This window comes from Prionailurus viverrinus, chromosome B3 (assembly GCF_022837055.1).
Source record: "Prionailurus viverrinus isolate Anna chromosome B3, UM_Priviv_1.0, whole genome shotgun sequence".
Taxonomy (NCBI): domain Eukaryota; kingdom Metazoa; phylum Chordata; class Mammalia; order Carnivora; family Felidae; genus Prionailurus; species Prionailurus viverrinus.
In genome coordinates this window covers 65,677,729-65,704,724 of record NC_062566.1, presented here as the reverse complement: position 1 = coordinate 65,704,724, position 26,996 = coordinate 65,677,729, and the positions used below count along the sequence as shown (strand labels likewise).

Here is a 26,996-nt window from a genome sequence, read left to right as displayed (position 1 = left end):
AAGCAAGTGAAAAGGCATTGAATCCTTCTGTTCTCAGGCTGAGATAGTTCTGGATTCTAGGCCTCAGGGTACAAAATAGCTCACAGGACAAATAAATTAAAGGTTTTGAGATTTGGACATGAAACAGATGAAATCTGAGAGGGAGAAAATGAGACAGCAAAGAGGAAGGGCAGAAGCAGGGCCAGTAAAGGATAAGAGAAAAGAAAGAAATGGAGAATTTTATTAAGACCCTTTCACATCTAATGTATTTAAAATCGTCACTGCAAACAAATACAAAAGAAAAATAAAGAACTAAATTCTCTAAAGACATAATTACACTCATTTTTACTGATGGGAACAGTACCAGAAGGATGCCCTGCAGGAATGATAGTCGTTACCTCTGAGAGTGTCTGAGATGGGAGAGGACAGATGAAGAGAGCCTTCAATATTTGCTCCAAATAAATCTATTATTAATAGTTTAAATGCTATAAGGTTAGACTGCATTCATGTATTATTTCGCTAATAACGGAGTGAATTAAAAAGTATCCTTTCAGGCTTTCTGCCAGTGGACCTGCCAAGTAAGCAACATGAAAGTCTCCCTCCCACCGCCATCATGTCTCAGTCAGTTTCCCAAAGAGCCTGAAAAGCCGCAGAAGATTTTCATCAGATGTTTGAGCTTTGAGACAATGGATGAGAGTCTGAGGAGCCACTCTGAGCAATGGAGAATGCTCACGGACTGTGTGGCAACGACAGACCCAAACACCAAGCGCTCCAGAGGCTTTGGGTTTGTCACATAGGCCACTGTGGAAGAGACAGATGCAGCCATGACTGCAAGGCCACACAAGGTGGATGGAAGAGTAGTAGAACCAAAGAGGGCTATCTCGAGAGAAGCTTCTCAAACACCTGGTCCCCACTTAACTGTGAAAAAGATTTTTGTCGGTGGCATTAAAGAAGACACTGAAGAACATCATCTAAGAGATTATTTTGAACAGTACGGGAAAACTGAAGTGATTGAAATCATGAGTGACCAAGGCAGTGGCAAAAAGAGAGGCTTTGCTTTTGTAACGTTTGATGACCATGACTCCGTAGACAAGATTGTCATTCAAAAAATACCATACTGTGAATGGCCACAACCGTAAAGTAAGGAAAGTTTCATCTAAGTAAGAGATGGCTAGTGCTTCCTCCAGCCAAGGAGGTCGAAGTGGTTCTGGAAACTTCAGTGGTGGTCGTGGAGGTGTTTTTGGTGGGAATGACAACTTTGGCCGTGGAGGAAACTTCAGTGGGCAAGGTGGCTTTGGTGGCAGTCGAGGTGATGGTGGATGGTGGCAGTGGGGATGGCTATAACGGATTTGGTATTGATGGAAGCAGCTTTGGAAGTGGTGGAAGCTACAATGATTTTGGCAATTACTACAATCAATCTTCAAATTCTGGAGGCAGAAACTCTGGCCCCTATGGTAGTGGAGGCCAATACTTTGCCAAACCATGAAACCAAGGTGGCTGTGGCAGATCCAGCAACAGCAGTAGCTATGGAGGTGGCAGAAGGTTTTAATTACTGCCAGGAAAGAAAGCTTAGCAAGGGAGGAGAGCCGGAGAAGTAACAGGGAAGCTACAGGTTACAACAGATTTGTGAATGCAGCCAAGCACGCTGGTGGCAGGGCCTAGCTGCTTCAAAGAAGACATGTTTTAGACAGGTGTATGGACAAAAAACTGGAGAACTGTATTTGTGACTAATTGTACAACAGATTATTTTAGTTCTGCTCTGAGGAAACTGTAAAGCATTCCAACAAAGGGTTTTAATGTAGATTTTTTTTTTAACTCCCATGCTGTTGATTGCTAAATGTAATAGTCTGATCATGATGCTGAATAAATGTCTTTAAAAAAAAAGTATTCTTTCATTATCTTTTCATCACTTAGAGAAATGCCTATCATATGGTTAACACTCAAACTGCTAATATACATGACTCTGTACAAGGAAGTACCATGAAGGTTGAGACCTAACATTTTCTGAAATCCAAGAAGCAAGGTTCAAGTAGGCCCTTAAATCATGAGCCTAGCTGCAACATGCCAAAGATGAGCTAGCTGTCACCTGCCCATCTATGTAAATCATCTAACTTCTGCTGGGATTGGTACCAATATCTTAGTTCCCTTTATGACATGGTAGATACAGGGCAAAAGAAATAAAGTTATATCCTCAAAATACACAAAGAAATCAAAGGCTTGAAACGCCTTTCTCTTATACTTTCACTTGTATTTAACTAGACTAACTTGAATCTACTTTGAAAAGGGTGAATTTTTATTGCATGATGACCTCAACGCCCAGCTTTTCCTCAGGGAACCTTGGAAGCTAAGGATCCCCCAAGAGCATGACAGGGAAAACCTTTCCAAATACATGGCTCTACTTAAAACACAGAGATAGAGATGGAAAGCCTCCAAGCTCACAGGCTACTCTTCATAATGCATGCTTGGCACACTGAGGAGGACACAGTCCCTCCAATAATGCTCATGGCAGAAAATTACCTGGAATTCATTTCACCTAAAGCAGACTCTGGAGTAAGCCCTCTCAGTAAGCAGCGAAGAAACCGGTTTCAGAGGTGATCTGTGTAGTGTAAGTATATCCCAGATAATTGATGTTTGAACTCACACTTTTAATGTCTTCCCCACAGGTTAAGACTAAATTCTTTTGTTTTTCCTAAAGCATTTTTTTTCCATACCTATCTATAGAGCTTAGAGTTCTGAATGTGTTATTTGGTTCATGTCTTCTGGGAAAGATTATGGGTTTTCTCTCCCAACAAATCCCTGGGACTTCCGAATTCTTAACAGCATTTCAAATACTAACAACAGCATTGCCTTTCTATGACCTTAAATGCTGCCAGATGCCCAGGTTGGGGAAGATGGGTTCTCAAAAACCCTCCAATCTATCCTGACATTTTCTAATTCCTTTTGGATTTTACTTGTTTTACCCTTGATCAAAGCAGCAAATGGAGAAATGTTTCAGTCAAAAACTGTAGGCCAAAGTACCTAAAATTTCAAACAAACAATGAAACTGAATAGATTTTAATGTGAACCTGTGTATCTCACTCCTATTGTTACTAGCCATTTACATTTATTTGTGTCTCTGTTACCTCTTCATAGAACAAAAAGTCTTATTTCAGAAGACGTTTTTTTATGTTTATTTATTTTTGAGAGAGAGACAGAGACAAAGCATGAGTGGGGGAGGGGCAGTGAGAAAGAAAGAGAGAGGAAGACACAGATCTGAACCAGGCTCCAGGCTCTGAGCTGTCAATACAGAGCCCCATGTGGGGCTCAAACCCATGGACCAGACCACGAGACCATGACCTGAGCTGAAGCTGGACACTTAACCTACTGAGACATCCAGGCTCCCCTGTCTTACTTATCTTCTAAAAAAAAAAAAAATTTAAGAAATTTTATTTATTTTTTTAGTCTTGTCAAAATCAAGGTTTCAACCAGGTGCCATTTCTAGCAGGAAAATTATATTGGAAACTTTGGAGTCACAAAGACCTGTTTATATTCTAGGTTTTTTTTACTTTTTATTTTACAACTTGGAAAATAGATAATTTGTGTATGTATGTACATAGTTTGTGAGGTTTATGTGAAGTATTCTAACCAAAAAATATATTAAAGGACACTAAAATAAATAATTAGATCAATAGTGAGATGATATTAACAAGGACATCATAAGCACATGTTGTTTTCTAATAAAGTCTTACTTTTTGTGGAAAAATACTTAGAAGGAGAAAGAACAAAACCTAATAGGAAAAAGTAAAAAAAGGGGCGCCTGGGTGGCGCAGTCGGTTAAGCGTCCGACTTCAGCCAGGTCACGATCTCGCGGTCCGTGAGTTCGAGCCCCGCATCAGGCTCTGGGCTGATGGCTCAGAGCCTGGAGCCTGTTTCCGATTCTGTGTCTCCCTCTCTCTCTGCCCCTCCCCTGTTCATGCTCTGTCTCTCTCTGTCCCAAAAATAAATTAAAAACGTCGAAAAAAAAAAAAAATTAAAAAAAAAAGTAAAAAAAAAAAAAAAGGAGTAAAAAGAACGTCAATCCTTCAAAATGGAGAAAATACATAAAATCACAATAAGAAATTAAAACCACATACACTTCCCATTTCTCATCATCATATGACAATAACATCACATTGCAGATCCTGTGAAAACACAGGTAATTCATACATTGCTGGTTGAAATGCAAAATGCTTTAAGCCCGGCAGAAGGAATACAAACACATGAATAAATAAGACAGATAACTGTTTCCAAGGTGCTTACTTAACATACATGTGCTATATAATTCGAGCTAGTTTGTCGCTTTTATAATCTGAACTTTAAAAAAAAAATAGGTTATGAGAAAGATGGAGAAATGAAGAGAAACCAAAGAAGAAATGGAAAAAGAGAAGGAAAAATGAAAAAAGACCTTGGCCTCCTGGCTTACAGAAAATAGTAAACATACGTATTTCCACAGAGCTCAAGTTAAACAATAGAAATGAAGACTTTACATACAAACGAACTTAGAATTTATATTTTCTCCTGAAGAACAGTCAAAAGAAAAGTAATTTTCATGTATGCTTCATTTAGGCCAGCCTCAAAAAAGAAATCTCTGTTACCAATGAGAACCGAGAACCAGGGACCATCAAGGCATGTTAATGTTACTCAGGCCAAGGGAAACAGGAGTTTGTGGTCATATTCTTCCACGGGGAGATTCCAAATGCAGGGAAATACTGGATACTAGAATGCACAGTCAGTAACTGGGGTCTCTTTGGAAACACAACTATCTTTTCTCAAGTCATTTGATGAACAGTTTTTCCCAGAGTCAGTGAAATAATCGGTTCAGTCTGCTAACACATTTTCACAAAGCAATATTTGTTTCTGGGAAGCAAGTTTGTATCAGAAATGTAGCATTTGGTTATTTCCCAGATTCTGGGAAATAACTTCTGAATATATTTAAAGCTACTCAATTTCCTGCAGAAGAGGCACATTCAAGCCTTGGAGAAATTATTTACCCGATATATTACTATTGAAATTTTTAACCAGAATATTCATTTTTTATTCCCATAACAACTATACTTAAGCTAGGTAAGGCTTTTGACCTACCCTTCTATACTTAGCTCTCCTTCTGGGCCATCAGACTGTGCCTACTTATAAATTCACAAAAACTTTATTTTCCATTTTGAGCTTTTTTTTAATATAAAAAAATTTTTTTTAATGTTTATTTATTTTTGAGACAGAGAGAGACAGAGCATGAGCAGGGAAGGGGCAGAGAGAGAGGGAGACACAGAATGTGAAGCAGGCTCCAGGCTCTGAGCTGTCAGCACAGAGCCCGACGCAGGGCTCGACCTCATGAACTGTGAGATCATGACCTGAGCCGAAGTCAGACGCTTAACCGACTGAGGCACCCAGGCACCCCCATTTTGAGCTTTGGTACAATGGTATGATTTGAATTATTGACATGAGTACTATTTATCTGCTCTCCAGCACCTGAGCATTAATTACATTTTTCTTTCCATTCTAGAAGTTCTTAGTTCTTCCTTTGGGTCACATGAGAACACAACGTACTAAATGGAGGAAGCTAACCAGTCTGTGGTGTCTGAGTTTATTTTTCGTGGACTTTGTAATTCAAGAGAGCTCCAGAACTTCCTCTTACTGCCATTTTCCATGCTTTACCTGATGACGGTTGTGGGCAACCTCCTTGTCGTGTTCTTATTCATCACTGACCCTCATCTCCACTCCCCGATGTACTTCCTCTTAGCCAATCTCTCATTTGTGGACTTCTGCCTTTCCTCAGTAACTACCCCTAAACTGACCATAGACTTCCTAAAGGATAATAAGACCATCTCCTTCGGTGGCTGCATGAGCCAGATCCTCTGTGTGCATTTTTTTGCAGGGGGTGAGATGGTGCTACTCGTGACAATGGCCTATGACCGTTATGTGGCCATCTGCAAGCCACTCTATTATTCCAGCATCATGGACAGACAAAAGTGCATCTGGCTGGTTTTGATATCATGGGTCATTGGCTTTGTGCATGCCATGAGCCAACTAGCTATGATTTTAGATCTGCCCTTCTGTGGACCCAGAACAGTGGACAGTTTTTTCTGTGATATCCCTTTGGTGATCAAATTGACCTGTATAGACACACATACTCTAGGAATATTGATAAATGCTGACAGTGGGGTCTTGGCAACAACTTGCTTCATCATCCTACTCATCTCCTACACCTATATCCTAGTAACAGTGTGCCTTCACTCTAAGAATGGAGCATCAAAGGCACTGTCTACCTGTACCGCCCACATCACAGTGGTGCTGCTGTTCTTTGGACCCTGCATCTTCATCTATCTGTGGCCACTTAGCATCACTTGGGTGGACAAGTTTCTTGCTGTGTTTTACACAGTAATCACACCTCTCCTGAATCCAGCCATTTACACACTGAGAAATAAAGACATTAGGAATGCCATAAAGAGACTGATAAGTCAGCATATGGATTCAAAGGATAATTTCTAGTTTTCTCATTAAATCAGAAATTGCACCCTTTACATCCAAATTTGGCCACATTTTTACCTATAAACTGACCTGGAAACATGACCTGTTCATCATACCTACAGCTTTAAGTATTCCCAGATGTATGGTTTGTGTTTATTCCATTATGAAAATGTGTTCAAAACTCCAACACTTATATTCTTACCACTTGGAGAGGATAATAACTGCAAATAATAATTTGTACAAATATTCCTTTATATTAATTCAAATATTTCCAGATGACAACATTGATAATGATAATGATAAGAGTAATAAATACTACCATTGGTTTACCAATAATCCCTACACCATGCTAAGCATTTTACCTAGTTTACTTATGTTACAAAACCACTGTGAGTTAATTATCATTATTCTCATTTCTAATAATACATGATTTACTTACTTTAATTCTAACTAAGCTAGAGAGGATAATAAAGATATTTGAGTGATCAACATCTACCTAGAAAAAAAAATGAATCAAATTATAATGTTATTGCCCTTGTACTCCACAGCATATCCCCTATAGTTCAAATTTTCAAGTCTTTTTTTTTAATCTTTAACATTTATTCAGTTTTTGAGAGACAGAGAGAGAGCATAAGCGGAGGAGGGGCAGAGAGAGAGGGGAGACACAGAATCCGAAGCAGGCTCCAGGCTCTGAGCTGTCAGCACGGAGCCCAACGCTTAGCTCGAACCCATGAACAGCGAGATCATGACCAGAGTCAAAGTCGCATGCTTAACTGACTGAGCCACCCAGGAGCCCCAAGTTTTCAAGTCTTAACTGTTGATTCAAACATTGAATTTCTCTTCACATATTTTTTTGCTAAATACAACAGAAAAAGTATTCACAACTTCTTGAAACATTACTTACTTTCTTATGTGAATAAATGAATTTCATGATTCTAATTTTACCTGATGTTAAAGCAATAAGAAAGGATTGCTAGTAGACGGGAAGAATGTGTTCCTTTGAAGCAAAAAAAATTTACAGCGACGAGAAGAAAGCCAAAATGAAACCATCAATGCATACAACACAATAATTTTATTCAAAAATCTAAAAACTTCCTAGAAATTAATAAAAAAGAGAAATAATCCAAAAGGGGGGACAGTGGGAAAAATTTAGACCAGGTGTTTATTTCTCAAAATAAATACCACTGGACACTAGACACTCAACCTCATTAGTAATCACAAAATGTAACTTTAGATCATAATGACATACATGTTAAAGAAAAACATCTGTCAGTAACAGTTATTGTTGACAGTATGTATCGCTGTGTATTAATGGAAATTTTATGGCCTGCTGGTGGGTGAATGTTGACTTAACCATCCTGAAAAACAATCTTGTGCCTTGTAAAACCAAACACGGGGATACACTGTAAGTCAGTGCCTGGCTGCTAAGGGTCCATATACCTATTCTTCCCATGACTAACACAACACCCTCAAGATTCAGCTGGACACATGACCACCCAGCTGCAGCGCAGATTTCCTAGTCTCTGCAGACGGATGTGGCCATATGACTGACTTCTGGCAGCAGAACATGAGAAGCAATTTGTGAAACTTCAGCCATCTCTTTAAAGACATCAGCTCCAGTTTCTCTTTCCTCTGTCCTGGTGGCTGGCACACAACTGGAGCAGATGCTTTGGAGTCAGTAATGAAAGCTACACGTTGAGAGGAGCAGAGCTAATGCTCCCTCCAGGAAACAGAGGGACTCCAGAAGGAGCCCAGGCAACTAAGATGGTATTGTTATGTTCTGTCTACCACCATGCCATCGTTCATTTGCATGCTTTTCTTCCTGACCTACTTACATTGCTTTGTGTATTTCAGGTGTTATATATTGCAAATTAAAAACAAAATAATAAAGGAAGGGCTTTCTTTTTGGTCTTCTAACAACACCACCACCACCACAAAATTCCACATACCACACAACCTTTCTTTCTACAGGTTTCAGATAGACCATGTTCTTTTGGGCTATATACCTAACTAATTTCTCCTTTCGAGAGAAGCGCTCAACAGAAAGCCCCCAAAATGTATGATATGGCATGCATAAATAGTAAAACATAGAGAAAGAAAATGTGAGCAGTTGGGTGTTAGTGTTAGTAGTCTTGGATTGGGCAAAACAGTCATGTCAACATCTTATGATCTTTTTGAATGAAACTGCCATTGTATTAGAGCATATATTATAGCACTGAGTGATACAGGCCATTTGCTAACTAAAATTATACTGACACACCCTTATAATATTGTGATTTCTAGTTTATTCCCATGAACAAAAGAAGAAAGCCATGACTTCTTGTTTACTATCTGTATACCAAGACCTAAACTGTTAATAATGACATCTCAATCTCTATACCATTAAAATAAAGTGATGGTGACATAGCTGACCTAATGAAACTATATAAATAATGGTAGCTATAATTTTTAATTTCCTGAAATAGTTTTAAAAAGAGAAATGCCAACTATATCAAGAGATGTTTGGAGCGGCTGGGTGGCTCTGTCAGTTGAGTGTCTGATTTCGGCTCAAGTCATGATCTCACAGTCCGTGAGCTGAGCCCCGCATCAGGCTCTAGGCTGACAGCTCAGAGCACGGAGCCTGCTTCGGATTTTGTGTCTCCTTCTCTCTCTACCCCTTCCCTGCTCGTACTCTGTCCCTCACTGTATCTCTCTCTTAAACATAAGTAAACATCAAAAATAAAATTTTAAAAAAGAGATGTTTGCAGAAAGTTGTATTTCCCCAAACCAAATAATCATGGAAGCAATACTTAGATCAGCCTTCAGATATTCATGGGGACATATGATGGTTTCTTGGAATATTTTTAAGATGCAATTATCACAGCTGTACTCAGTAATAGAACTCTTTAGTTTTAGGAACCACCATTCATTCATAAGTTATTTGAAGGCTATATATAATGTTTTTTCACAACTCTGTACTGGAGGAATAAAACAACATTGGATCAGGATTGAGTTCTTGCTAGACAATATAATTAATATTCTAATTGATAGACTATAACATGAGATCCTACTGTCCATCTAGTTTCTAAGCATATGAACTTCATTTAACTCATTAGTAAGTCAACACAATTCACCTCTAAGTAATCCATATTTCAACAAGAAACACAATGGAAATTAAGAAAATTTTTAACTAAATACTAATAAAAAAACAATACATACATAAGCACATATGGAATGCAGCTATAGCCGCATTTGCAAGCACTTTTCTATATGCACATATTTTTAAAAGAGAAATGACGCATACAAGTGATCCAAGTGTCCATCTAAAGATAATTCACCTAAGGAAACTAGAGGAGGAAAATAATAAGACCAAAAATTAATCAAAATAAAACAAAATGTTACATTCAACACTCAACAAAACCGAAGTTGGTTATTTCAGAAGACCAACACAATTGACAATACATTGGCAAGACTGATCAAGAAGGGGGAAAAAAGGCACAAATAACCAATATCAAAAATACAGATGCTGCAATCCTTAAAAATATTAAAAGATGATATTATGTCCAATCTTACACCTCCAAATTTAAAGTTTTACAGAAAATAGGAAAATCCCTATAAGAAACTACCTCCTAAAGTAAAAATATCCTTATATACCTATGTTTATTAAACATATTGAAACTGTATGATTATCTCTCAGCTCAAAACCCCCCCGTTTGCACTCTGCTTTCTGATATGGGGACTCTGCAAACCACATTCTTGTACTGCCATCTGTCTACATTTTATGTTCTGGTGATAGACCATGCCAGGGGGAGGTTGCAAAGGTAGAGACAGGGGAAGGGATTCCTTCCTCTTTGCTCCTACGGGCTCCCCCTCTGCCTGCTGTGCCTGTGTGAGCATTATCACCACAGCTACTGCAGTGATGTTTCTTTGCTATGGCAGCAGGTGAATCCAGGGTGCGGTCTCTCCAACAGTTTGAGAACTAGCCTCATTGGGCTTTCTTAGAGATAACACTAGCATGCTGCTACTCTATCTCCAAAAAATCCGGGTCCCGGGCTTATCATGCCTCTCCTCTGAGTTCAGAGAAACAAGCAATAGCCAAGATACACTCCCTCCAAAAAGGGATTTTCATCAGCTCCACAGGACTCTATTCTAAAGAACTACATTTCAGTAATTCCAATTTCTTGTCTCTGCTCCCTCACCCTTAGGAGTAGAAGCTGCTTCTTACAACTGTTACCTCCATGAAAGCAGAGAGCTATCTTTATATACTTTCAGATACCTAGTTAACAACTTTGTACCTGGTTAATTTTTATATTAAACTCTGTTCAAATCATGTGTGCGTCCTTTTTGATGGCTGATCCCTGACTGATACAGCATTTCACAAACAAAAGTGCAGGCCTAAAGTAGGCTTCCCTGGTGAATACTCAAAACACTTAAGAAACAAAACAAAAATTTAAAATAAATAAAAATTTTAAAAAGAAAAAAGAAATATTTTTTATATAACGTTCTCTTGAGAAGAGAGAAAGAAGAAACACCTTTTTTTTTTTGGACAAAATAACAAAGTTGGACAATCAAAAACATTATCCGCTATCAAAATTTACCAATAAGTCAAAGGATACAGAACACAAAGGTCAAGAATGGAGACTCCTGAGACCACTAAGAAGAGTCCCCAAGTTTGTTCAGGCTGTTGTAGGCTGCACGTGAAGAAGACAGAACAATGAAGACTTGGCCCTAATGATGCGTGTATAGCCTCCTTACAGAAAAGGACCTTATTTTGGTCATAAAACATCTTCAACATTTACTCTGACAAATGCATAGCTAATTGACATTTTTCAGCTGAATCCATCCAACCTAGACAGGTCAAGTGTAGCCTGGTAAAAGGGCTACGTATGTGAAGACTCCCCATTATCTTTCTAATAAAAAATATTACAAGTGGTCCAACTAGCATTCCTCCAAGCAGATGGAGAGGTCATTTCCAGCATTCCTTCTACATTTTTTTTCTCCAAGATGTCCACAAATTTGGAAGAATGGGTTTCACACCAGATGCTAGCACTTTATCCAAATTTATGAAGCCAACACAAATTTTACATGAAAATCAGATAAAGACATAAAAAAGAAAAATTACATGCTGTTCACTCTCATAAACATACATGCAACATCCAAAACTATAGCAAAGAAAGTGAAACGATATATAATAAGAATAAAATATTATGCTAAATTAATTGAGTACTGGAAATGCAAGGTTGACCTAACTATTGGAAACCAATCACCAGGTTAAAAAAAAAAAATGGGGGTGGGGAGAAAAGTCATACACATATCTGAGTAGATATAGAAAGAACACTTGATAAAATCCCATACACTTTCATGTTAAAGCCCAGAAATGTAGATTTAGAATGAAAACTATTCGAGCTGAAAAAGTACTTACAAACATCTCCAGCATAAGTCACAGTTAATGATAAAATATTGGAAGCTCCCCCAACCTTTCCAATTCCAACCTTTAACCTAAGATTGGGAATGAGAAAAACATGCTTCCTCTCAACACTAATATTTGGAATTTTATTGGAAGTCCTGACCATTTAAATAAGGCAAGGGCACTAAACAAAATGCATAAAAAGAAACGTAGGTGAGGGGATGTGTGAAATAAAGAGAATTAAGAGGTACACATTCACAAGACAGAAATACACTTATTGTTCCTAGGCAACATTTTTGTTTAAAAGTTACTTGTCCTTTCTATAGACTCTTCAGTCTAGGACTGTCTACCTACTTATAATAGCATTTAACATACAATATTGCCCATTTCATTTGTTTTCCTAGATAGATGGCAAGCTTGAAGAGAATAGAAATTACTGGAGAGTAAAGAGGAATATAAAGGCAGATCTAACAATGATTTAGAAGCAAATAGGTATGGGACGCCTGGGTGGCTCTTGGTTAAGCGTCCAGTTCTGTGTCTCCCTCTCTCTCTCTCTCTGTCCCTCCTCCCACTCACACTCTGTCTCTAAGTAAATAAACATTAAAAAAAAAATTAGAAGCAAATAGGTATTAACAAAGAAAAATGAGATTCTTTTGAAATAAAATCAAAAGTATCAAAACAATGAAACATCAGACAAAGGTTTCAAATGTTGTGAAATCTGCTATATAATAGGTAGAGAATATCTAACATTGCACTGAGCCACAGGAGGGTCATGAGGAGACCATTCATGTCTCCCTTCAAGATAGAATTGGCTTCAGCAGATGTACTTAGCTGACAGTTTCCAGTTGTTAACAATTTCAGATTCCAAAGCACCATTCACAGAGGCCACGGTCTCCTCCAGGCTTCTCCCAGCCAATGATTGACAATAGTAGGTGTACCAGAGCCCGGACCTTCCCGCTCAATCTTTGCTGGAGCCCCCATCAACCTGACGGGGGTTTCTCAGAGCTGCACTTCAGTCTGAGGCTACCCCATCCAATCTCCCTCCTTTCCCTTCCTTTTTCACAAGAGCCACATGACATTTTGTTAAGAAGGCTTTCCTTACCCACTACTGCTCTTATTCTCCTTCACAGACATTTCCTCCTAGAACTATCCTATAATTCTGTCATGGTTCCTGCTTCACAGAGTACCAGAACGGACACTAGCACTTTGTTTTGGACACTAAAGTATTTGTGATCAAAATACTAAGAGGAATACCAGAAATAAGAGTTACCACCAAAGATTGCCTGGTCAAGCAGCAAACAAGTTTGCCTCAGACACCAAATTACCGACCCAACCCCCATTATAACGATATGGTGATAGAACGTATTGTAAGTAAGGTAAATTATTGTCCTGGGAAACCCAATACTATGAAATTAGGAACAAAAAGTAAAATGGTAAACTAAGTTGGTTTTTTATTTACTAAAATAATTCATGAACCAAAACACCCATACACCCATGCTTCTGAACAACTGGCCACAAAATGAATCACATTTCCTTCTGATTTTCATCTAGTCAGTATAGATAATAAATCATGCCATCATTGCATTTTCATATTGCCTCACCTTTCCTCGTAGTTTATATTGCTGAGATGAGGAGGAGAACAGTAGTCAATAGAGTCTGTATCCTTAATTCATTAATGCCAAATCTATTGCCTTCCCACTCTTTAATCAGGAAACAATAAATATTTATGGATTTCAGCTTGCAGAGAAAAGATTCTCAGGTTCTTGTAAGTTGTTTCTGCACTGGTATCTTGTCTTGATTCTTCCTCATTTACACAATTCACACTTCATTAACCAGACTGCATTATCATTCTCAGATTCATTATGTTCCCCTTATTTTGTTATTCAGTACTTTTCTAGTTCTATGTATAGGGACTTGGCCAGTATATTTGCCATGAAAAGCTTTGCATTTTAGCTAAAAAGGACTGATGTTCTGGAGGTAATCCCTCCAGAAAATATATTCCTCTTAATTAAATAGCTTCCATTTCCTTTCACCAGAAAAGCATTTCATCACAAAAGGGATCCCAAGTTAAAGCTGTGCAGGTGGAACTCCAAGAAATCCTGCAGTGAAGCCCTAGGTAAAGTACTCTGTTTGCTTAAGTTATTTGTGAAAACTGAAAAACATCACTTAAGTATATTTAACCCATGAACATACTGCTTTTTTCCCAAAAACAAAAATTCCTTTGTCTCTAGACTTCCATGTAGAATTATTTCAGGTTATTAAAACTCCAAGTGACATTTTTGAGTTTATATTCAATCTATGCTTGATGCTTTCATATTTTTCAAATACAAATTTACCATTTCTCAGAATCCTAAGTGCAACTAGCAATTAAGAGTATGTAGTGGTATTTAGTCCTTTACATAATATTGATGCCAAACAGACACAATCAGTGAGTCATGATTCTGTTAACTTTCAACAATTCTATAATCTATAAAACATCTGTAATGTATCACATCTCTAATCTCAAATTTGAAAAAATACTGTCACAATCACATAATTACTACTCGTAACACCAGACTGTTCAATTTCTCTATCACACTGTTCTGTAGCTCATGTAACTTGACCTTGGGGAAAAACCCAATGTTCATAAAAGACCTAATTTCTATAAACAACCAATAATGGAATAGATATTAGTCATTAATACCCAGCCACGTAATTGGTTTCGTTCCTAATGGTGAGCACTATTTTTAACTATGTGTCTTAATTAATAACAATGAATCTAAAAGGGAGTTAATCTCTCTGTGTTTCTCAATCCCTTGAAGCTGGAGGGTGAAACCAGAGCCTGCAGGTAGGTGGAAATTCAATCTTTAATTCTACAGTATCTGGCTCCATTATTATCACCCCTTTTTTGGCTCCCCATAATTTATTTCTTTTTCAGTCACCCTTTTCTTTTGTTAATTCACTTAACTTGAATGATTTTCATTCATGTTGTTTAATATCCTTCTGGTATTATTCTCAGAGTTAAAACTGTATGATGAATAAACATACTCTTCAAAACTCTAGTATCTTTTTAAAGATAGTATATGAAGTATATTGACTCTTCCATCTCCTTTTCTCTAAATATTAGTATCTTAAAACAAAAAGCAGTATCTGTGCTTTCAGGATTGTATTCCTACTGAGACAACATGACAAGGGCATGCTAGCTTTCTTTCTGCCAGATTTATTCAATCAGTTACCAGTCTGAAATGCTAGGTCTGTTTCCTGAAAATCATCAAAATTATCACAATAGGTAACACTTATTTAGCATTTACTCTATGTCCAAGCATTTTCTGATGTTTTCTTATTTCAATTCATTTAGTCCTTAAAACAATTACAAAAGCTACTGACTCTTAGGATCTGCCTACAACAATGAAGAAACTGATACATCCAGCAGTCTGGTAACTAACATAGAACAAATAGCCGGTAAATGGGGGATCTGGGGATGCAAGCAGTTTGGGCCTTGTGTTTGTGCTCTTAAACACTGCGTTGTACTGTTTCCTGGAAATGGCTCCTATATAAATGTTTCTTTCCATCCTCTCAATTTATTTTGACACATTTACTTTCAAACTTAAAAACAATAAACATTACCCCTAGATATATAGCAAATCAAGTTGGAGATAAAGAAACAAGAATAGGGGCATCTGGATGGCTCAGTTAAGCATCTGACTTTGGTCATGATCTCAAGGTTTGTGGGTTTGAGCCCCACATGGGGCTCTGTGCTGACAGCTCAGAGCCTGGTGCCTGCTTCAGAGTCTGTCTCCCTCTCTCTCTGCCCCTCCCCCTTTGGTGCTTTCTCTCTCCCTCTCTCCCTCTCCCTCCCCCCGTTCTCTCTCTCTCTCTCTCTCTCTCAAAAATAAACATTAAAAAAAAGCATAAAACTATTTAAAATTCCACCACCTGTAGAAACTTGGGGTGAATCCTAAACATTTACTCATGCAAAATGTTATTCCAGCCCCCCAAATAAGATTTTCTCTATAAATGTTTCCTTAACTTACTGAAATCTTTTCACCCCACTTAATGTAGATTTCATGTTCATTTTTAAGCCTGCCGTGTATGAATATATCCACTTATTTAATCACTCTGTTATTCTTAAACAATATGTTTCCAATTAGCTTACATTATTCAAAATGCTAGGGGCGCCTGGGTGGCGCAGTCGGTTGAGCGTCCAACTTCAGCCAGGTCATGATCTCGCGGTCCGTGAGTTCGAGCCCCGCGTCGGGCTCTGGGCTGATGGCTCAGAGCCTGGAGCCTGTTTCCGATTCTGTGTCTCCCTCTCTCTCTGCCCCTCCCCCGTTCATGCTCTGTCTCTCTCTGTCCCAAAAATAAATAAACGTTGAAAAAAAATTTTTTTTTCAAAATGCTCATAAGTAAAATAACATTACAAATACATTTTGTTCATTTCTCTATTTCCTTTCAAAACAATTCCAACAGGATTACTGAGGTGTGTTTTTGGTTTTTTGTTTTGTTTTGTTTTTTTACTTTTATGACTCAACTGCCTTCTAGAGTGACTGTACCACTTCATATCTCCCATGAGCTGAGAATGAGAAGCACTGCTTCCCCGAACCTACAGCAGCAACAGGTTTATCCATTCTGTTGAGAAATAAATACAAAACTGGAATCTACTTTCTGAACTTGGAATAAATACAGAAAGACCTCTTCACCTGAAGTTTTCAAATTAATTCATACCTATTTTCTTAAAACTCTATAATTTTACTTGTACATTTAATCCTTCTAATCATCCAGAAATTCCATTGCTATAAAATGTACAATAAGATACTTTCTCTGCCCTTCTCCTGCGGCACTCTCTCTCTCTCAAAAAAAAAAAAAAATAAACATTGGGGCGCCTGGGTGGCGCAGTCGGTTAAGCGTCCGACTTCAGCCAGGTCACGATCTCGCGGTCCGTGAGTTCGAGCCCCGCATCAGGCTCTGGGCTGATGGCTCGGAGCCTGGAGCCTGTTTCCGATTCTGTGTCTCCCTCTCTCTCTGCCCCTCCCCCGTTCATGCTCTGTCTCTCTCTGTCCCAAAAATAAATAAATGTTGAAAAAAAAAAAAAGTTAAAAAAAAAATAAATAAACATTAAAAAAATTGTTAAATGTATAACAAGATACTTACAACTTTATGTTTGCAATGTTGAGCTACATGTTTAACAACTATTGAATATTCTGAATTTATCTATTTTTATTTTAATTCCAGTGTAGTTAACATATAGTGTTATAGTAGATTGAATAACTCTTCATCACCTACATAATTGTGATGCCTTTTTTATCATATGTCAAATTCCCTTATTTGTATCACATTCTTAACTGTGTTTTATTTATCTGTTGACCTTTAGCCAAATTAATCACTGTTTAATTAGTATAGGTTTAGGACATATTCTAATATCTTTTATAGAAAGCATTCTCATTTTGTCCTCAATTCCCATTTCATTTCCTTTGGAAAATTTCCTGAGTTTTGAAACGGACGTTTGGATCACTTTATAATGTTCCAAAAGATTTCCCCTGGACTTCAAATGAGCACTGCAGTTAGTGCACAAATTGGTCAGTGAGAATTGATATTTTTATTACTTGTCATCTTTCCTTTCCTCCATTTGCATGGTTTCATTTCCCTTATCATACAGGTTTCAAATATTTCAGAAAAAAATTTTTTTCAGTAGAATGCATACACTACACATTTTGTTCACTTATAATTGAAGTTTCTCTATTTAACAGGTTATTTTTGACATTATATTTATTAAAATGATCTTATTAGGGGCACCTGGGTGGCTCAGTTGGTTAAGCATCCAACTTCACTCAGGTCATGATCTCACAGTTTGAGTTTTAGCCCCGAGTTGGGCTCTGTGCTGACAGCTCGGAGCCTGGAGCCTGCTTCACATTCTGTGTCTCCCTTTCTCTCTGCCCCTTACCCACTCATGCTCTGTCTCTCTCTCTTTCAAAAATAAATAAATATTTAAAAATTTTAAAAATAAAATGATCTTACTAAATTTAATATTTCTTAATATTTGTCTTAAGTTTTTGAGGTCGACAACTGTGTGATTTGTTAGTTAATATATTTTGCAACAGTCCCTTCAGTAGTATTACTTGATTTAATCTTCTTGTCCATAGCATATGATTGAAACAGTGCTGCAGGCTTCCTTCTTTATGTTATTGATTTTGATATTTCACCTATAACCAGATTTTGACTGCTGGTTTAAAAATTCTATTAAAACAATCATGTTAAAAATATTTCTTAATATTTCCTATTTTACTAAGAGATGTTATCAAGAATCAATTTTGAGGGGCACCTGGGTGGCTCAGTGGGTTAAGTGTCTGACTTTGGCTCAGGTCAGGGCCTCACAGTTTGTGAGTTCGAGCCCCATATCTGGCTCTCTGCTGACAGATCAGAGGCTGGCGCCTCCTTCAGATTCTGTGTCTCCCTCTCTCTATGCCCTTCCCCTGTTAGTGCTCACTCGCTCTCTCAAAAATAATAAACATTAAAATAAATTTAAAAAAAAAGAATCAGTTTTGAAACTTATCCAGTGACTGTTTAGTACATTCATTCCCTAAAATTTTCATGGAAACAGCTTCTGAAACCAAATATTACTCATCTCTTCTCAGCATATTATGTGATGTGCTGTGAGATTTCAAGAATTTTCTCTTGATAAATCTACCAGAGGCTTTAAGTAGGAAAGTCACATGATCAAACTTGACTTTTGACAGACATATCTCAAATCAGACTATAGAATCAACTGCACTTGAGGAAGAATGGGGCAGAGAGATCTTTTCAATTGTCAAGATGATAAAATACATAGACCAAAGGCCAAAAAAAAAAAAAAAAATGACGATAGAATGAAGAGAAGAGAAATGAAGAAATATTCACGAATAAAAATTGTGCAACTAGAGGTGGAAAGGGAAATACAAACGAGTGCCACACAGGTGTCTGTATTGGGCATCTGGGAAAATGGTAATGATATTTATTAAAACAATGGTGTGGAATATGAGTTCAGTTTTGGCTTGATAACTTGAAGGTGGAAGTCAGACTTCCATTTGTGTGTATCGTATACAGCTATGAATATATTGCTCTGGAGTGCAGTGATAAACCTACAGATAGAAAAGTGAACATGTAGGTACTAAAAAGCAGAAGGAGGGAGATCATTCATGTCTTTGGTTAAGTGACTATTCATGCATTTGGGGTTCCAGGTCCTTTCTAACTTTTTACTCTTACTTTTAGCACGTGAGCTTTCGAATGTCAGGGTTACTTCACTTTTAGCCATAACATTAGCATCAAATTCAGGAAAATATGGATCAGGAAAATCCGTTTGCACATGAAGATTTGTCCTTTTTATTTGGGAAAGAAAACTCTCCACAGATGACATTGATTTTCAATTCAATGAACCATTCTGGGCTGCACAATCCATCTTAACATCTCAAGGAAAATGAGATTATAGTAACTGGTTTAGAAAAATCATATAACAAACTTTCAAGTGGGATAGGCCTACACCCTCCTAATTTGAATGATTTTAGCTCACTACCTGAAAAAATGGAATTTTCTATTGGCAAAAAGTTGGAAGGGAAATGACTTTAAAGAAGACAAGAAGCCAAGGTCAGAAGGAGTTGCAGAAACGAGGAAGGGCATGATAAACAGTATCAAATCCTGCAGTAAGATCAAGGTAAATAATGATTGAAAAGAAAGTGTTATGTGACATATCCAGGATCCAAAGCTTCTTCCTAACAAGGAAGAGACCTGTGGACACTAATTTTAGCTTATGAATAAAAACAAGTTTGGACCAGCTTGCCAATGAAGAGTTGGAGAGGAAAAAAATTAGAAAAGAACACAAGATATAAAGATTTGACTTTTTCAAAAGAGAGTTCACTATGCTAATAAGTCATAATGCTTAATGTTCTCTTAGTTACAGGTCAAGGAAAATTTAAAGAGGAAGAAAATTAATTGATGGGTCTTGCATAAGACCCAGGATGTAATTGAAGGGGCCATCCTTGAATGTCATACTGCCATGGTTTAGATCAGGAATTCTGGTATCCTGCAAGCATAGATACAAATTCTGGCTCTGACAATTAATCCTTCTGGGACAAAGTTTCTACACTAGTAAGATGAATCTAATAAAACAGTGATTATATTATAGAATTTTATAAAGTTACAATGATGTACTGAGTACAGTGGCTTGCATGGAGGAATCCCTTAATATGTTTTATCTGTTAATATTATCTTTGCTTAACAAACATTTCCTTACTTACTAACGGTATTTTTTCTCTCATACCCAATATTTTATTTGATATAGAGGTCCATGCATGCACCATGAAAATAATGTGTCTTGAACAAAGCATTTCAATTTGGACACCTGACTTGCATGATAAATTGTACAAAAAAAACCCCACAGATGAGGTGAAGCAAGGTGAAACTTATTAAACAGTTTCAGATTGATGATCTCTATTTGAACAGTGAGGTAAAATATCTAGCTGACAAGAATTTGCTAGTATGAAAGCAATGTGAAGGTGACAGAAATGTTTGAGATTTTTCGGTTGTGGAAATACCTAGTTAAGTGGTCAGGGGAAATGTCTTGAAATCTCTAACAGGAAAACAAAATGCCTGATAATGGAATAAGAAGGGAAAAATAGTAATTCTGTTTTCTTTGTATTTCTTTTCCAATTAAATTATTTCTAACTCTAGGATATGAATAAACTAGTAGGATAAATAGGAAACTACATTTGTACCACTGATTCTCACTTTTCTTCATGTTTTATCCTCAGGCGATTTGAAATCACCTCTTCTGTCCAAGTCAATGAATGGACTAAATGAATCTGTTGTTTCTGAGTTTATGTTGTTGGGACTCGCTAGTTCTTGGGAAACTAAAGTTTTTCTCATGTTGATATTTTCCTTGATTTATTTGGGGATCATCCTGGGAAATCTTTTCATTTTCTTTTTGGTAATTTTTGATTCTCATTTACATTCTCCTATGTACTTCCTGCTGGCCAACCTATCCCTCATTGATGTGGGGCTTTCCTCTACCACAGTTCCAAAGATGATTACAGACCTTCTAAATGAGTATAAGAGAATTTCTTTCCAAAGTTGTATGACACAGATATGCTTCATCCACATCATGGGAGGAGTGGAGATGGTGTTACTCATCGCCATGGCATTTGACAGGTACACAGCAATCTGTAAGCCTCTTCACTACCTGAACATCATGAACCCTAAAATATGTGTTTCATTTGTAATTGCTGGCTGGGTCATTGGGGTGATCCATGCTATGTCCCAGTTTGCTTTCATTATAAACTTGCCCTTTTGCGGTCCTAATAAAGTAGACAGCTTTTACTGTGACTTTCCCAGGATCATAAAACTTGCATGCACAGATGGAGCCAAGTTTGAGTTTATTATTGCTGCCAACAGTGGCTTCATGAGCATGGGCACCTTCTTCCTGCTAATCCTTTCCTATATCTTCATTTTGGTCACTGTCTGGAAACGTTCTTCAGGAGACTTATCCAAAGCATTTGTCACTCTGTCAGCTCACATCACTGTGGTGGTTCTATTTTTCACTCCATGCATGTTTCTCTATGTATGCCTTTCCCCACGTCATCAATTGATAAATACCTATTCATTGTTGACTTTGCTATCACCCCTGTCTTGAATCCTGCCATCTATACATTACGGAACAAAGACATAAAGATATCAATAAAAAGATTGAGCAAATGGGGACATTATGTCAAATTCTGCTGACTCAGTCTGGCTTTGGAGCTCTAAAACTATACATCCATCAACCTATTGGATATTTTCATTTAGGTTTCTGACACTTGCCACATCTGGAGCTGGACATAACATCTATGTCACTGAATAGATTTCTACTACTTCTGTAAAGCATTTACTCATCACCCTTACTACCATGGGAATTGTGAATCCACTATGATATGGGTTATTTTATCAGACAGCATTACTATCTACTAAATATTTATAATTGAAATTATGATCATTTTTACAATAGAAGGATATAATTACATCTCTTCTGCTTCCCACAGGTTTGCAAATGAACTGCCAACTAGCTCTGGAGAATGTTAGGAATCATTATATCAAATATATGTGAGACTAGTAATTCTACGTAGTTTACTCAGTTTGTACTCCTTGAGAAGATCCAAAGTCAAAATTTGATTGTAATTTATTTGAAAGCTGATTTTTGGAAACAACATCATTAATGAATTGGAAAGTGAGACGGAGACGTGAAGGATGTTTATGTTGATAAATGTAATGGATTTGAGCCTATCGTGGTCCTCTGGGGGACTCTATAAACTGTGGCTTAGAATTGTCCTAATTTAAGGTAAAGGAAGCTAGAGTACTTTTTAATTTTCATAGAGTGCATTAACTTCTTGGTATGTCCACTCTTCCCCACATATAATACTGTGCATTATAGGAATATGTCAGGTAGACTTTCAGATGCTGGCAGTAGAGAACCACCTCCGTGTTTGGTAACAAATGCCAAGGTATATCCCACTTTTCAAAGATACTTGATCTGTACTAAACATCACTTCATCCTGCTATAGATTTTTATTTTTTTTTATTTTTTTTAATATATGAAATTTATTGTCAAATTGGTTTCCATACAACACCCAGTGCTCATCCCAAAAGGTGCCCTCCTCAATACCCATCACCCACCCTCCCCCTCCCACCCCCCATCAATCCTCAGTTTGTTCTCAGTTTTTAACAGTCTCTTATGCTTTGGCTCTCTCCCAATCTAACCTCTTTTTTTTTTTCCTTCCCCTCCCCTGCTATAGATTTTTAAAGCAGCAACTGGATAAGATAATTCTGGGTTGAAAAATCACTATTTTAAAAGTCATTATGGATTTTCACTCAGTTCATGCTTATTGACCTCATGTTATTTGGTCTCTACTAAGGCCTAGCAACTAGCCAGAAATGTTTTTCTTTTCTTTCTTTCTTTCTTTCTTTTCTTTTCTTTTCTTTTCTTTTCTTTTTCTTTCTTTATTTTCCTTTCTTTTTTGTTTTTAAATTATTTTATTGAATTATAGTTAATATACAGTGTTATATTAGTTTCAGGTATACAATACGATTGAACATTTCTGTGCATTACTCAGTGCTTATCACTACAAAGTAGCTACCATCTGTCAGCAAATAATATTATTACCATCTTATTTACTATATTCCTGATGCTGTGCTTTTCATTTCTGTGACTTATTTATTTTATAACTGAGTTTGTACCTCTTAATCCTCTTATTTATTTCACCTATCCTCCCATCAACCTCCCCTCTGGCAACTATCACTTTATACTCTGTATTTAAGAGTTTTTTTTTTTAATCTCTCTTTTTTCTTTGCTCATTTATTTCTTAAATTCCACCTATGATGAAATCAGATGTTTTTCCTTCTCTGACTTATTTAATCTAGCATTGTCCTCTCTAGGTCCATCCATGTTGTTGCAAATGGGAACATCTTATTCCTTTTATGACAGATTAATATTCCATTGTGTATGTATACCATATATTTATCCATTCATCTATTGATGGACATGGGTTACTTCCATATCTTGGCTATTATAAATAATGTAACAAGAAAAGGGGATTTTCAAATTAGTGTTGCATAAATGTTTTCTTAGTATAAGAAAGCTAAAGAGGATGGAAGAATATTTTAAATCATAAAGATCTGTACTAAGATCACCCATATGGGCTAACAAATTCTCCATGTAGTATCCATATGTGACTCAGTAAGTTCAAATATCACTGTTTCTACCCTAGACCACTGGCCTCCTAGAAATTATCCCAAAGGGACAGGTCCATGAATTGGGGGAAAATATATTTCCCACTCTCTGGCATACATGTGACTTACAAAAGTGTCTATAACTTTGCCACTTCCTTCTCATCTGGTCCAACAGCATTATACCATTACTGTAATGGACGTGGATTATGTCCTCTGGAATAGAAAACTAGAGAGTTGATAAAGCCCTGAGACGGAATAGTGAATATATGTTGCTGTATCTGCCAGAAGAAAAAAATGCTTCTGAAAATTTTTGCTAATAACCCCCCCAGGGAAGACGGTAGAGTAGGAGGACCCTAAACTCACCTTGTCCCATGGATACAATTAGACAAAACTTACATAAGAGTAAACAACCCAGAAAAGGACCCAAATACTGGCCGAACATATTCTACAACTGAAGGTAGAGAGACGCCATGTTGAAGAGGTTAGGAAGGGTGAAGACTCAGTGGGAACCTAAACCCTCAGATTTGACCACTAGAGTGAAGGAACTGGGAGTGTGAGAGGAGCAAGAAACAGACTACTTATACCAGGGAGCCTACAAAAAGAAGAGAAATCCCTGTACCCTATGACTTTGAAAATCAAAGGGACCAGATTTCGTGAGTGCTTACAACCTGCAGGACTTAGAACCTGGAACTTTAAAAATCCACACACTCTGCTCTGAGAGAGCCCAGAGAGTGCTAGGAATCTGACCCACTGACCTTAAAGGGACAGCACAGAGAATAGCTCACAGAGATACAGCTTGGAAGCAACAGTTTAAAAAAGGTGCCTGGATTTATGGGAGGAAGAGTCGGTTACTAATCTCACAGTTCTCTGAGGGACTTCTTTAGGAATAAAGGAGATGGTAGGTGCCATTTCCGTCCTCCTCCCCCTCATCATAAATACATAGCCACCCGTGGGAACCAGCACTACTCCAGCACTCACTACCTAACTTGCTTACAGTACGCCCCACCCTCTTGAGCCAGGCCTGTCTTAGTATCGATGCTGTGGACTCCCTCCCCCAGAAGATGTGTACAAACTTTGCCAACACTGCACCTCTCCGCCTCCCACGTAAGATGCCCACACCTTGTTAAAACTGCACCTCCAGCCTGCACATGCTTTACTGAATTACTGAAGAGCTTGGCTGGCCCGGTCTCTACAACAGCCTCCTCCATATTGGAGGAGGAACTGCACACACAGCTTACAGCATCATGCTCCCACCCTGCCAGCCAGTCTCTGCAGCAGGTGTGTGTTCACTGTGGAGGAGGGCCAGCATCACTTAATTAAAAGTTTTAAGTTCAGGGGTGCCTGGGTGGCTCAGTCGGTTGAGTGTCCGACTTTGGCTCAGGTCATGATCTCGCGTCTGTGAGTTAGAGCCCCGTGTCTGGCTCTGTGCTAACAGCTCGAAGCCTGTCCCCCCACTCATGCTCGCTCTCTCTCTCTCTCTCTCTCTTTCTCTCTCTCTCTGTGTCAAAAATAAACATTAAAAAAAAAAGTTTAAGTTCAATACACTACTTTCATGGGCAAGAGATGAAGGTGACTTTCCCAATACACAGAAACAGATACAGAGTGTCAGAAAAAATGAAGAGTCAAAGGAAAAAGTCACAAATGAAAAGTAGGACAAAACCACAGCAAAAGACCTAAATGAAACAGATATAATTAACATGCCTGATAGAACATTTGAGGTAATGATCATAAGGATAATCAATCGACTTGAGAAGTGAGTGAAGGATATCAGTGAGACCCTTAAGAGATAGAAAATGTGAAAAAGCACCAATTAGAGATGAGGAACACGATAAATGACATTTAAAATACACTTGATAGAATAAATAGCAGATTGGAAGAAGTGGAAGAATTAATTAATAACTAGAACAGAGTAATGGAAAGTAATCAAACTGAACAAATGATAGAAAAAATTATGCAAAACTAGAATAGACTTAGGGAACACAGTGACTCCATCAAGTGTAATAACATTTGCATTATAGGGAATTCCAGAAGAAGAGAAAGAAATGGGGGCTAAAAATTTATCTGAAGAAATCATAGTTGAAAAGTTCCCTAATCTGGGGAAGGAAATAGATATCCAGATCCAGTAGACACGCAGAACCCCCAACAAAATTAACCCAAGGAATTCCATATAAAGACACATAGTAATCAAAATAGCAAAAATGTGATAAAGAAAAAAAATTAAAGCAGAAAAAAGAAGACAGTTCCATGTACAAGGGAAACCCCATAAGAGTTATCAGCTGATTTCTCAGCAAAAACTTGACAGGGTAGAAGGGGTGGGCAGGATATCTACAAAAGAGTGAAAGGAAAACTTCTACAGACAAGAATACTCTTTCCAGCAAGGCTATCATACAGAATGGAAGGAGAGATAAAAAGTTTCTCAGACAAACAAAAACTGCAAGAGCTCATGACCACTAAAACAGCCCTATAAGAAATATTAAAGGGGACTCTTTGGGTGGAAAATAAAGACCATAAGTGAGAGTGTAAAAAGTAGAAAACAGTAAAAATAAGTATATCTGTAAAACTCAGTCAAGGGATGCACAAAATAAAAGATGTAACAGATGACACAATATATCTAAATGTGGGGGGGAGAGAAGTAAAAAACAGGTTCGAACTTAAGCAACTATCAACTTAATGTAGATTGATATATGCAGATGTTGTATACAAACCTAATGAAAACCACAAATCAAAAACAACTATGAGATATGCAAAGAATTTTTTTTTCTTTTTTTAGTTTTTTTTTCAACGTTTATTTATTTTTGGGACAGAGAGAGACAGAGCATGAACAGGGGAGGGGCAGAGAGAGAGGGAGACACAGAATCGGAAACAGGCTCCAGGCTCTGAGCCATCAGCCCAGAGCCCGACGCGGGGCTCGAACTCACAGACCGCGAGATCATGACCTGGCTGAAGTCGGATGCTTAACCGACTGCGCCACCCAGGCGCCCCGCAAAGAATTTTTAAAAAAGGGATCCAAGGATATCACTAAAGAAAACCAGAAAAGTATGAAAGAAAGCAAGAGAAGAAAGGATTAGAGCAAAACTACAAAAACAACCACAAAACAAGTAACAAAATGGCAATAAATATATATCTATCAATAATTACTTTGAAGGCAAATAGACTAAATGATCCAATCAAAAGACACAAAGTGACAGAGTAAATAAAACAGTAGGACTCACCTATATGCTGCCTATAAGAGACTCATTTCAGATGTAATGATACCTGCAGATTGAAAGCGAGGGGATGGAGAAACATTCATCATGCAAATGGATGTCCAAAGAAAGCCAGAATAGCATACTTACATTGGATGAAACAGAACTTTAAACAAAGACTGTAACAAGATATAGATAGATAGATAGATAGATAGATAGATAGACAAAAGGACACTATGTATTAATAAAGGGGACAA

General features: G+C 37.6%; 2 protein-coding genes and 1 pseudogene across 2 annotated transcripts; all 3 read left to right on the top strand.

The window, feature by feature from the left end:
- The first annotated feature begins 566 nt into the window (after positions 1–566).
- On the top strand, positions 567–1,465 carry LOC125168070 (heterogeneous nuclear ribonucleoprotein A1-like; annotated as a pseudogene).
- A 4,079-nt stretch (positions 1,466–5,544) lies between these two features.
- On the top strand, positions 5,545–6,483 carry LOC125168839 (olfactory receptor 4K3-like). Its single transcript, XM_047864239.1, has one exon. The coding sequence runs from the start codon at positions 5,545–5,547 to the stop codon at positions 6,481–6,483; it is 939 nt and encodes a 312-aa protein (XP_047720195.1).
- Positions 6,484–20,624: 14,141 nt separating this feature from the next.
- LOC125168842 (olfactory receptor 4F21-like) lies at positions 20,625–21,574 on the top strand. Its single transcript, XM_047864242.1, is given in 2 exon segments — positions 20,625–21,414; positions 21,417–21,574. Coding segments are annotated over 2 exon segments (933 nt in total). The 5' UTR covers positions 20,625–20,639.
- Positions 21,575–26,996: the final 5,422 nt, after the last annotated feature.

Coding starts and splice junctions, on each gene's coding strand:
- LOC125168839 (XM_047864239.1), top strand. CDS start 5,545: ATGGAGGAAGCTAACCAGTCTGTGGTGTCTGAGTTTATTTTTCGTGGA.